Here is a 13,153-nt window from a genome sequence, read left to right as displayed (position 1 = left end):
GCCCAACCATGCCTAGCTTCACTACCAGATTTTAACTTTTTCTTTGAGTTTTTGTTTTTTGGTGAGTTTATAAATGACTATATAAACCAAGGTGGCCTTGAGCTCACTGAGGTCCTCCTGCCTCTGCCTCAGGGATTAAAGGTATGTCACCAACCCTGGATGAGCCCAGGGAGTTTAAGGAATAGTAAACATTAAAAGTTGACCTTCTACACAGATCTTTTGATTCAAAGCCGCTTAGGAGCTTTGACTACTCCCAGTTTAGATACTCTACAGCATCAGTAAAAAATGAAAGCTAATTCAATGAAATAAAATAAAATTAAAAATGAGTTAAGACTTTTAAAATGACAGTGTTAGAATAAATAAGCGTAAGTGTAGACCGTTAGTGTAAAAGTTTTAAATTGTTACTATCATTTTTAATGTTTCAAACTCCCTCCAAATTCCAAAGACAGTCTTTAACTTGTTTCTGATTTCTTTTTTGGAGGGGGTTGTTCTTGTTTTGAGACAGGGTCTCACTGTATAGCCCTAGCTGGCCTGAACTATCTAGACTAGGCTGCCCTGGAACTTACATACATCTGTCTCCTAAGTGCTGAGATGAAAGGCATGCCACCTGCCTGCCTGCCTTATGTTCTGAAGTGACTTTAATTTAACAAGCATTTAATGGTATAAGCTATTTTATTGAAAGGCAAGTTCCTTTAGTATGTCCTAAAGTGTGATTGATACTGAAACAAAAGAACTTATATGATGAAACCTGAGATCCTGTTAATTAGCGTGTTGCCATGTGTCTATAATCCTAGCACGTGGAAGGTGGAAGCAAGAGGATCATGAGTTTCGTCAAAGACTAGGTACATGAAACTGCCTCAAAACAGCAAAAATGGGGCAGGCCCAGAAGCTACTAAGGAAGGAGAGAACTGACTTTCACATACATGCAAGCCATGGCATGTATATGTTTTTGCATAAATACGTGTACAAATACATACAATCAATAAATAAATGTAAAAATAAATTTAAAAACAAAAATCAGCTTGTTATCTTAAAAAGAGTTCAAAATTAATTCTCTAAGAACCCCATTCTTCTCTCTATTTGGAACCTCTTTAATTGCTCCTCAAACTAACAAGTATGGGAGAAAAACGTGCTCTTATTACTTGACCTGAAAGTTTCATTAAGTAACACTTTCATTGCAACCTCCAATATCTTCAAGGCAAAGCTTACCTAAATTAAGTAACTCCTTGTATTCATCTTTTTGGAAGTCTGGTAAGATAGGATTAACCCATTCTTGTACTTGGATCCCATGCTCCTTTGATAGTATTTTTATAGTAGTTGTTTTCCCACATCCTGGAGGACCTGTTATTAGTAAAATAGAGCCACCCTAAAACCAAATACAAACACCAGTTAAAATCAAAATCACTAAATGAGACACAATTTTTAAATATTTCTTAGTACTTGTTATTCCTACAAAGGTCTATTAAAGACCTACTATAACAAATTTCAAAACTAGACTTCAGATGAATTGAGATGATTGTTTTCTGAAAATTCCTCAAGTTCTATACAGTTTATCTCTCAGAGACAGCTTAACAACTAAATTAAAATAGTTAAACTTTAGCTACAAAGGGCACAGGATATGAGATGAAAGGATTCTTAGAGGTTATTTGAATTCATAAAATTCAACTGCAGGGACTGGAGACAGTGTTCAACTAGGAAAATGTTTGCTACATAAGTATGGGGACCTGAGTTCACCCCCGGCACTCACAGGCTGGGGCTGGGTGTGAAGCTCACTAGTAGAACACCTGTTTAGACTGTACAATACCCTGGTTCAATTCCCCTCCTCCTACATAAATCCAAAACAAGAGCAGAAATAACATAGCAGGCTGACAAAAGGCTTACAAAAATTCTGACTAGAGGCTTACAGAAATCTACTCCTATGTTTGACATTTTCTTTTTTTGTGTGTTTGTTTTTTCAAGACAGGGTTTCTCTGTATTGTTTTGGGGCTGTCTTGGAACTTGCTGGCCAGCCTGATGTATAAATCGAGTTCCAAGACAGCCTCAAACTCACGGGGATCCACCTGCCTCTGCCTCCTGAGTGCTGGGATTAAAGGCATGCGCTTAGTTTGACATTTTCTAACTTAACAATTTATCGTGAATAATGAGAACCAGATACACTTTTTCTTGGTTCCTTGAGACAGGGTTTCTCTCTGTAATATCCCTGGCTGTCCTGGAACTCACTCTGTAGACCAGGCTGGCCTCGAACTCATACAGATCTGCCCGCCTCTGCCTCCAGAATGCTAGGATTAAAGGCATGTGCCACTTCTGCCAGGCTCCAAATACACTTTCAAACAGATCAATTAAATTAAGGAAGCTCATGTGTAAGTGATATGTTTTTTCATGAAATATAGTAGATATCTAGTTTCTAAAATAGTAAGTAGACATATTCCAAAAGTTTTGTTTCCAGTAAGTGAATCAGAAGGGAGTTTCTCACCAGAATCTCATATCAGAACAGTAAGAACTTCATTATCTGTTACACAGCTTTACCATGTTTTTTGTTGGGGGTGAGGTAGGGACGGTGGTTGAAACAGGGTCTCACTCTGTAGTCCAGGCTGGCCTCAAACTCAGAAAGATTTGGAATTAAAGGCCCATGCCAACATACCTGGTTGCTTTCCCATATTTTTAATGAAAGATACCATGAAAATTAAAATCTAACCAAATGATAGTGGCACCCACCTTTAATCCAGCACTCTGGAGGCAGAAGCAAGATCTCTGAGTTCGAGGCCAACCTGGTCTACAGAGTGAGTTCCAAGACAGCCAAGACTTCACAGAAAAACCATGCCTCAAAATAAACAAACAAATAAACAAATTTGAAATACAAAAATTTTTCCCCAAAATTATTTTTATTTATATGCATGTATATGTGTACTTAAGAGTCACATGTATGTGTGCCCACAGAGGCCAGAAGAGGGCACTGGATCCTCTGGAGCTGGAGTTACAGGTAGTTTGTGAAACTGAGTGCTGGGAACCAAAACTGAGTCCTCTGAAATAATAGCAAATGCTACCAACACAAAGCAATATCTCTCCAGGCCCATGGTAATTTTTAAGGTAATTTAAGTTTGACTACAATAAATCTAGAAATTACCAAGTTACTTTTTTTAAAAGAATGTCTTGCAATTACTAGTGCCACTGAAACTTTTATTAAACACATGTACAAGGCTGTGGGTTCAATACCCAAAACCGTTACAAAATACATAAAATACTTCTTCAACACTTACAGATGTATACACGTGTCCAATTTTATTCAACTAGTAGAATAATAACAGTAACACTTCTGTAAGTTTAAGTCTTAATAGGGAGGTATTAAGAATGCACTCTAGCCGGGCATTGGTGGTGCATGCCTTTAATCCCAGCACTCAGGAGGCAGAGGAAGGTGGATCTCTGTGAGTTTGAGGCCAGCCTGGTCTACACAGCGAGTTCCAGGACGGCCTCCAAAACAATACAGAGAAACCCTGTCTCGAAAAACCAAAAAAAAAAAAAAAAAAAAAAGAATGCACTCTAGCCTGTCATGGTGGTGCTCTCCTTTAATCTGAGGTAGAGACAGGAAGATTTCTGAGTTAAAGGCCAGCCTGGCTACAGAGCTAGTTCCAGGACAATCAGGGCTACACAGAGAAACCCTGTATCGAAAACCAAAAAGAGGAAAAAAGAATGCACTCCAATAATAATAGAATCGTAAGTGTGGAAAATAAGGTGGACACTGAAAATCTAAACTATTAGCTGTGGATAGGAAGATTACCAAAAACCAACTTTAAAACCATTGACAAAGAGGTTATCACAAATGATAGCTCATACCTATAACCCCAGCACTTACAAGTTGAGTTGGAAGGACTGTTGAGAGTTCAAGGCCAGTTTAAACTAATGGTGAGTCCCAGATCAGCAAGGGCTACTAGGTGAGATCATGTCTCAACTTTTAAAAGAGGGGGCCTCTAGGATAAAACCCTTGTACATACAGTACCACACACAAAAATGAGGAGAATCAGTTCCTTTCAAAACAACTAAAACATGAACTCTTTCACTGAGGTTGAAATTAAAAGGAAGCCCTAGTTTAAGCAATGGATATAGCTTGTTAAAGGCAAGTCATCAATATTAACAAATGTTCCACTTAGTGGGTAACATAATAGGGCATAGGCTACAGGGGAATTTCTAAGGTTTGCTATGAGCTTTTGAAAGTCCATTTAGAAACTGGGCTGGAGAGATGGCTCAGGGGTTAAACCAGTGAATTCTATTCAAGAAGATCTGGGTTCTACTTCCTGTAACCACCTGGTGTAGGTCCCAACTGCCTATAACTCCAGTTCAAGTGGACTGATGTCCTCTTATGGCCTCTGTGGCTACCAGGCACACATGTGATACACACATGTACAATCAAGCAAAACACTCATATACAAACAATATTAATAAATAAACATTTATAACAAACTATAGGATTAAGATTTTAAATTTCTCCTGATTTTCCAGTTGTGACTGTATTTTAAAGTAACTAAACATCCTTAGCTAGTAATGGCAGACTTTTAAGAAAGGTATCTGCTAATTGTAGAAATAACAGAGTACTTTGAAAATAAAACACCTCACATCCTTAATTAGTGATACAGGAAAGGACTGAAATTGGGCTCTAAAACATGTAGGAGAAAGATCACCAAGGACCTGTGCACTCACTTGCTGCCAAAGTATCTCCCCAAAGGTTATGAGACAGCTGAAGGAGAAAAGAACTCTACAATCAACGTGTTAGGCTACTTTCCTTCTCTAGCGACCAAACTAAACATCAAACACAGCAGGAGAAGGTTAGTGCTCTGCTCATGTCTGTGGTGTCAGCACTCAGGAATCTGAGGTACTGAGGTTCATAAGTCCAGGAATTCAAACCTAGCCTGAGGAATGTCGTAAAATCCTGTTGTTGGTTATCTGTTCACATTGGAAGATGTGTTGCTGTGATTGATTTAATAAGGAGCTGAATTGCCAACAGCTGCGCAGGAGAGGCGGGACTTCCAGGCAGAGAAAGGAACTCAGGGGATCTAGGTACATGAGGGATGCAGACATAGAGGGAGATGGCCATACAGAATGGAGAAGTAAAGAGTCACATGGCATATAGATTAATAGAAACGGGTTAATTTAAATTATAGGAGCTAGTGGGACAAGCCTAAACTAAGGCCAAGCTTTCATAATTAATAAGCCTCCATGTCATTATTTGGGGGCTGGCCATCCAAAGAACTCTGACAAAAACCCAACTACAAAATCCCCACTCCAACAATAGCAAAGGCCCAAAAATGCAGCTCAGTGGTGGAGTACCTGCCTGGCTAATTAAGACCATGATTGGTCCTACTATGGTAAAGAAAAACAATGAAAACAGCAGAGCCATCTACTTCCTGAGACATCACAATATAAAATATACATCATGACAGATGGCACATAATAAAATGTTCTATCTGCATCCAGTAAAGCTCAGGAACTCAGTTACTCGGGAGGCTGAAGTGGGAATATTTAAGTCCAGGAGTTTAGTTCTAGCCTAGACAATATAGTAAGACCATGTCTCAAAGAGAGCAAAACAAAGATTTGGAAAATACAAATGCAGGACACAAGTTAACCAGAGTCAGAGGAAACAAGAGAACATCCACAAATCTAGGCCTGGTCTCTTCAATTAGGTCAATGTCTTACAGAAAAAGAAAAACTAAGAGACGGTTACATGATTAAGAAAAAGAAACAAAGACCTAAGAGACACAGCAATCAAAGGCAATGCCTAGTTCTTGTTTCAGTTCTAGGTCAAACATAATAGCTACAGAAGGCTTTGTTGTTGTTATTTTTTTTCCGAAACAAGAGTTTCTCTGTGGCTTTGGAGACTGTCCTGGAACTAGAGATCTGCCTGCCTCTGCCTCCTAAATGTTGGGATAAAAGGCATGCACCACCACCTCCCAGCCTACAGAAGGCATTTTAAAGACAGCAGGAGAATAGATAACATTGGGCACTGTGGTAGTTGATTTTTAAAAGGCAGAATATGATAGGTATAATTAATTAGGAATAAAAGTTTAAAGTGATAGCCGGGCGGTGGTGGCACAGCATGCTTTAATCCCAGCACTCGGAGGCAGAGGCAGGTGGATCTCTTTGAGTTCAAGGCCAGCATGATCTACAAAGCTACACAGAGAAACCCTGTCTCCAAAAACCAAACCAAAAAAAAAAAAAACCCCACAAAAGTTTAAAGTCATGTCCAGAGCACTCAAAATAACAAAAGGTTACGGTGAAGTATTGTGTACTACTATATAAAGTCTGAAATGTCACAGTTGTTTTTCAGGGTTTTTTGTTTTTTGTTTTTGTTTTTGTTTTTGTCTTCTTTTGCTGAGACAGGGGTACTCTGTGTAACTCTGGCTGTCCCGGAACACATAGATCCTCCTGCCTCTGTCTTCTGAGTGCTGGGATTAAAGGAGTGCACCACTACTGCCCTGCCTGTTGTTTTGAGAAAGGGTTTCACTATGTAGTATAAGCTGGCTTAGAACTTGCTATATAAACCATTCTGGCCTTGAGTTCAAGAGATTCTCCTGACTCTAACTCCCGAGTGTTGGGATTAAAGGTGTGCACTAACACACCTGGCTAAAATGTCAATTTTAATTTAATATAAAGGACTTAAGATAAAAAGGAGAGGTATATTGTGAAGATATGAGCTCAAACTTTGAAAAGACAAAAAAGAGGAAGAGAAAATAGCTACCTTTTAAGGAGGGGCTAAGAATAATTGAGGAATAAGGAAGTGAAACAAAACATTACTGAGGACTAAACAGTTAGGCTTAGTTATAGTTAGGGTTTGGGTTTTTTTTTTAACTACTAGTATGTAAATTGCCTGCTGGCTTCGCTGTGAAATGGTTGAGATTGTCCTATAAACACTAGCACCTCCATTGGCTTACTATATGAACTCAGGTCCTTTAAGTGCTTTTACCCACTAAACCATCTGGAGGCCCCTCAAAAAGGCTTTTACAGAGGTTGGAAACAACAAATCAGGAAACTTTTGTTGAAGATAATATGAAGACATATAAACAAAGTAATCAGAAAAAATTAGCTTCTTTGGGGATGTAGCTCAGTGGTAGAGCAATTGCATAGCAATCCCAAGGTCCTGGGTTTGGTCCTCAGGTGTGTGTGGAAGGGGGGGGGGCAAACAAAAAAATAGCTTCTTGCCAGGTATGGTGGCTCATGTTTATAACCCCAGAACTTGGATGAGGCAGAGAAGACTGGTGAATTTATCTTTAATCCCAGAATTCTGAGGACAGAGGCAGGCAGATTTCTGTTTGTTTGAGGCCAACCTGGCCAGCCAGGTCTACATATCGAGAGCTTGTCTCAATAAAGAGAAAGAAAAAAAAGACTAACAACTTACAGGTCAGAAAACACATGCATTTCTTACTTAATTACCTGCTTTGGCTTCACTTCTAAGACTTCAGCTTTTAGCCAGGTTTCAACCTCTTCAATTTTCTTTTTATGCACAGCAAGTTCATGCTAAGATAAAAATTTGAGGTTAAAAACATTTTAAGCCTGTTGGCACCTTTTAATATGAACATTTTAGTGAACAAAAAGTTGCAAGATGGGCGCTGAAGAGACAGCTGATCAATTAGAAGCACTTGCTGCTCTTGCAGAGGACCTGGGTTGATTGCCAGCACCTACATGGTGAGTCACAGGCATCTCTAATCCAGCTCCAGGAGATCTGATACTCTCCACTTCTGTGGGTACCAGGCACACAAGTGGTGTACATGCATACATGCAGGCAAACCACTCATGCATAAAATAAAAAGTAATTGAAAACACTACTGTGCTGTTATATAATAGGGCCTCTTGATTATATTTTTGTTTTATTTTTTTTTACATGTGTATGTTTTGGGAAGTTGCCAACAATTTGCAGGAATCTGTTCTCTCCTTCCAACAAGTACCTGCCTGTACCCTTCTCAGGCTTCTCATCAGCTCATTCTCTTATATTACTCATTTTATGTGTATGGGTGTTTTGTCCACATTTGTTTATCAATGGAACCTGAGTCCTCTGGAAGAGCAGCCAGTGCTCTTTTTTTTGTTGTTGTTGTTGTTTTTTTTTTTTGGTTTTTCGAGACAGGGTTTCTCTGTATTGTTTGGAGGCTGTCCTGGAACTCGCTCTGTAGAACAGGCTGGCCTCGAACTCACAGAGATCCGCCTGCCTGCAGCCAGTTCTCCTGACACCTGAGCCATCTCTCCAGACCTTCAATTTTTACATTTTTATTAAAAACGCTTTCCTCACGCTATAGAAAACTCTATCTTCATGCTGACATACTGTATGGCAATTTTTAAGTCTGTTGTTATGAAACTTTTTAAACATCCAGCATTATATGGGGAGGGGGTAGAGAAGGGTACCACATCTATAAATTCTAGTCTGGGTTAAAGTCAAAGAAAAGATGGTGTAACTACAGAATAACTTGGTAGCATCACAGGTTTTAGACATTGAAATAAGTTTTTCTTCTACTTCATTTTACTAATTTATTTTGTTTTTCTTTTTTTTTTTTCTTTTGTTTTGCTTTTGTGACTGGGTCCCTCTTTATAGCCCTGGCTTTCCGGGAACTTTGCTGTGTAGACAAGGCTGGCATTGAACTCACTAGGTCTGCCAGCCTCCTGAGTGATGGAATTAGAGGTGTGAGCCACAACAGCAAGCTGAAGAGATTCTTATGAATAAAACTCTAAAAACATCTTTCTTGTTATGCATGCTCATCCATCCAAATGACAAATGCATGTTGTGTGATACCCAACGCGTACCTGAGTTTCTGGTTTATATTTATCCACCCAAGGCTCAGTGTCAGACAGAGGCTCTTTTGAAGCTTCTGCACCATAAGTGCACTCTGAAGAAGACAGTTTCCCTCTTCTTCTAGCTAGCAGCCTGCTCCTGTCTACTGTGGAAGGCAACTTTTTTCTTCTGTGACTGGAATTGTTCAAACCTAAAGATGAAGCAGCGATAGCAGTGATGGCAGCAGTTTCGGAAAAGTCATCAAATGATGGATCCACCCAGTCTGTGGTCTGCAAAGAAATGAAACTATAATTACTACGATCTTTATACCTATTCCCTATATACAACTGAACTACTTTAGAAATGTGATGACAACTCTTAAACATCCTATAAAATTATCTACCTACCAATGAGTAATTTTTGAAACAGGGTCATTCTCAGGCTGACCCAGAACATACTATGTAGCCAAGGATAGCCTTGAATTAGAGCTGCTCCTGTCTCAGTCTCCCAAATACTACTGGAATTACAGGCACGCTTCCACACTCAGCACTCCTCCACTTTTGCCTTCTTTCTTTTGACAGGGTTTTTCTGTGTTGCCCTGGCTGTCTTTTGGAAGTAGCTGTGTAGACCAAGGTGGCCTTGAACTCACAGAGATCCGCCTGCCTCTGCCTCCCAAGTGATAGGGAGGAAATGTATTATGCCCCATATTTCCTAATGCTGCTGTTCCTGGTACTTATGACTGTACTGTATTTTTCAGTGCATGAAGCAGTCAACATTTCAGTGAGATAGGCTTTCTAGAGAAGGTGATATCTTTTTCACAGAAACATTTAGAAAAGAATCCTGGAACATCAGAAGAGGAAATTCCAAACATTCTAGTCCATATTTTCTGGTCTATAGCAACTTCTAACCTCTCCATGTGTCCTTCCATTACTTCTTTAAAAATCTTTGGGCCGGGCAGTGGTGGCGCATGCCTTTAATCCCAGCACTCGGGAGGCAGAGGCAGGCGAATCTCTGTGAGTTCGAGGCCAGCCTGGTCTCTAGCCAGTTCCAGGACAGGCTCCAAAGCAATACAGAGAAACCCTGTCTCAAAAAAAAAAAAAATCTTTGTAAAAGCTGGATGGGCTTTGGTGGCTCACACCTTTAATCCCAGCACTCGGGAGGCTGAGGCAGGCGGATCTCTGAGTTTCAAGTTAGCCTGGTCTACAGAGCAGGTTCCAGAGCAGCCAGGAGTATTTTACAGAGAAACCCTGTCTCCAAGAAGAAAAATGCTGAACTGAGCAATTTTAACAAAAAACAACAGTACTAAAAAGGTTTTTCAGATAACCAAAAATTTTTAAAAATATCTGGGTATGGTAGTGCAAGCTTCTCAGTCCAGCATTGGGAAGACAGGCACAAGAGGATGTCAGCAAGTTTGAGATTAGTCTGCTCTATTCTACTATAAATCTAGAAAAGATATAACTGGTTACTTGGCTTTTGAAATTTCCTGCCTGACTAATGAGGAAGAACCAAGATTATACTTTCTTCAAGGATACTCTACTTGTGTCAGGGACATTGTTTAGCAGTAGAATGCTCACCTGGCATCACTAGGTCCTGGCTTCAGTCTTGTCCCTTAAGATGGAGAGGGATGCCAACAAAGGAGGGGACTTAATTTCAGTTGTGAACTCTTTGCTAGATAATGTTAGTCTCAGAGATAAAGTCAAAAACTGGAGGTGGAAATAAGGCTTCTGGAAGAAATATGGGCTGATAACTACTTTATCAATACTAATGTACATTTCACTCTTAGATCAGAAGGTTAGGAATTTTATCAGCAGTAGAAAAAGAAAATAGTGGAGAAAAAAATGCACTCATAACTGGCTGATTCATTTTTCTTTGAAAGGATTGACAATGTTAGTCTAAATTTTTCTTTTTTCTGCTTTTAAAAGTGCATGAAAACAGTTTTATACTAAGCTTTCTGATAGGAATATTGATTTGTATGTTATTTATACATTTTATAGTTTTATTTCTTATTTCCATCTACCATGAGAAGGAAAAAACAGCAAAGCTATATAATTTTTTGTTTTGTTGAGACAGGGTTTCTCTGTATTGTTTTGGAGGCTGTCCTGGAACTCACTCTGCAGACCAGGCTGGCCTCGAACTCAGAGATCGCCTGCCTCTGCCTCCCGAGTGCTGGGATTAAAGATGTGTGCCACCAATGCCTGGCAGGTACCAGATCTTATTATAGAAGATTGTGAGCCATCATGTGGTTGCTGGGAATTGAACTCAGGATATCTGGAAGAGTATCCAGTGCTCTTAACTGCTGAGCCATCTTTCCAGCCCCTAAAATGCTTTTTCAAAGACAGGCATAGTGGTTCAAGCCTTTAATCCCAGCAACTCAGGAGGCAGAGGCTAGCCAGAACTACACAGTGAGTTCTAAGACAACCAGGTCTATAAACAGAAACTGTTTTTGGGTAAGGAAGGCTTTTTCAGAATTAAGGTTCTGGTTGTTCTGCAGCTTACTGCCAGACTTTACGTGACTAATTACAACAGACACTGGATCATCACTACTTTGATAGGGATAAGTCACTGAGAAGAAGCATAACCATTTGTCATTGTCTTTAGGCCACTTTATGTATATCATACCTTTGTGGAAGATACCTTTGGTCTAAGGGAAGTTTCTGACATTATAAACTTTAATAGTTCCCATCAGTAGCATACAATTTGGAGTACATTAAAGTGTAATTCACCTGGGGAGAAAGAATAAAAACATCTCAAGTTAGGAAAAACAGTAAATACAGAATTACAGTAATCGGTATTAAAATACACAATCAGACGGGGCAGTGGTGTCGCACACCTTCAATCCCAGCACTAGGAAAGCAGAGGCAGGAGGTTCTCCATGAGTCTTTGAGGCCAGTTTGGTCTACAGATTCAGTTCTAGGACAACCAGGGCTCCACAGCGAAACCCTGTCTGGAAAAACAAAACAAAAACAAACAAAAAACACCACAATCCGCCACATGGTAGGGGACTCAAGAACTAATGAAGGAAAATAGAGTAAACATGCTAAAATTCTAAAGCAAATTTTAGCTTAAATGACTATAATTTTATCTGATAATCTGTGGTGGTATAATAAGATTTTCACATAAACTCAATGATGAATGAAACAGAAAACCACATACTTACAAACCTTACTTCTTACAAAACTAATCCCATATGAGTTTTCATATTGAAAGTCTTATTTCTCATCAAGTTGCAAACTATATTGGATTTAATTTTTTTTCTAGGCTGTCCTCGAACTCGTTCTGTAGATCAGGGTGGACTCAAACCCACTGAGATCTGCCTGACTCTGTCTCCAGAATGCTGGCATTAAAAGTGGGGGCCACCAGCCAGGCGTTAGTGGCGCACGTCTTTAATCCCAGCACTCAGGAGGCAGAGGCAGGTGGATCTCTGTGAGTTCGAGGCCAGCCTGGTCTACAGAGAGAGTTCCAGGACAGCCTCCAAAACAATACAGAGAAACCCTGTCTTGAAAGACAAAAAACAAACGAACAAACAAAAGTGGGGGCCACCACCTCCCAGCTGTGGATTTACAATTTAAAGAACAAGGAAAAAGTACAATGAAGTTAGATTCATTACTCCCTTTGGATAAACTTATATTTTGGAAGGTGCACAGGTCTATTTTAGAGCTGCAGGCACACACAAGTCCACAGGCGCTAAAAACTTTCCCACCTAATACAACAAATCTCCTTCCCTTATGTAATTTCAGATTAGAGCTTTAAGTGTAAAAAGGGGACAAAAATACATCTACTTAAAGTATACTTGTCGAAATAAAAGATGCTCAATGGTGTTACTGGCCAGCACTCTTTGAAAACAAGACTGACAATCACCTCCTGCAATCAACAGACAACTGTCTCTCTCAGATGATATCAGACTCGTGAAATACGCTGGAGATAAACGAGACCTTCAGGTCTATCCCTAGCCGGTCCCCTCCACCTCCCGCACTGCACAGGGGACACTAAGCTCACACATCAGTCCTAAGTAACTGTGCAACCGTCAGCGAGCTCAAGTGACACCTCCTCCTCGGCTCCTCCTCACGCACATCCCACTCCAGCCCGTAAGGGAGGGCGGATCGCGAGGACAGCCCAGGTAGGCGTCAAGACGAAGCTGCCCTCACGCCTCTAGGACGATGATAAACACAGCCGAAGCCGCAGCGGCCTTACTTTCAGGGAACCGCGTCCCCTCGTGGGCGGGACGCAGTGGAGAAGCCCAGGATCTACTCCCTGTGGAAGGATAGCAGCCCAGCCCTCCCAGCTCCGCCGCAGGCTTCCAGGAGGGCCCGCCTCCCGGGGGCCTTCCTGACCCGCGGCGCTTCCGCGACGCAGCCAAGAGGGGCGGGGCGGGCAGGCGAGCGAGTGACATAGGCGTCCGCCCTACTG

The 13,153-nt window shown here is 40.6% G+C and overlaps 1 protein-coding gene across 5 annotated transcripts in view; it reads right to left on the bottom strand.

The window, feature by feature from the left end:
• Positions 1–13,153, bottom strand: part of Rad17 (RAD17 checkpoint clamp loader component) — a 29,920-nt gene that overhangs the window by 16,414 nt on the left and 353 nt on the right. Inside the window, exons 1-5 of one of the 5 annotated variants that reach the window (XM_005065605.4) lie at positions 12,938–13,059; positions 11,366–11,469; positions 8,779–9,036; positions 7,420–7,503; positions 1,210–1,366 (exon numbers count right to left, since the gene is read on the bottom strand). In XM_005065605.4, the coding sequence (XP_005065662.1) occupies positions 1,210–1,366; positions 7,420–7,503; positions 8,779–9,036; positions 11,366–11,407 (541 nt within the window). In that variant the 5' untranslated portion in view covers positions 11,408–11,469; positions 12,938–13,059. Of the gene's footprint in view, positions 1–1,209; positions 1,367–4,692; positions 5,103–7,419; positions 7,504–8,778; positions 9,037–11,365; positions 11,470–12,604; positions 12,703–12,742; positions 12,887–12,937; positions 13,060–13,153 lie in introns of those variants that run through there. The other 4 variants (XM_021222964.2, XM_021222969.2, XM_013126456.3 and 1 more) reach the window with 4 other exon arrangements.

Source organism: Mesocricetus auratus, unplaced genomic scaffold (genome assembly GCF_017639785.1).
Source record: "Mesocricetus auratus isolate SY011 unplaced genomic scaffold, BCM_Maur_2.0 Super-Scaffold_100020, whole genome shotgun sequence".
Taxonomy (NCBI): Eukaryota; Metazoa; Chordata; class Mammalia; order Rodentia; family Cricetidae; genus Mesocricetus; species Mesocricetus auratus.
Note: the sequence above shows the minus strand (reverse complement) of the source record. Positions and strands in the feature narration are given on the sequence as shown.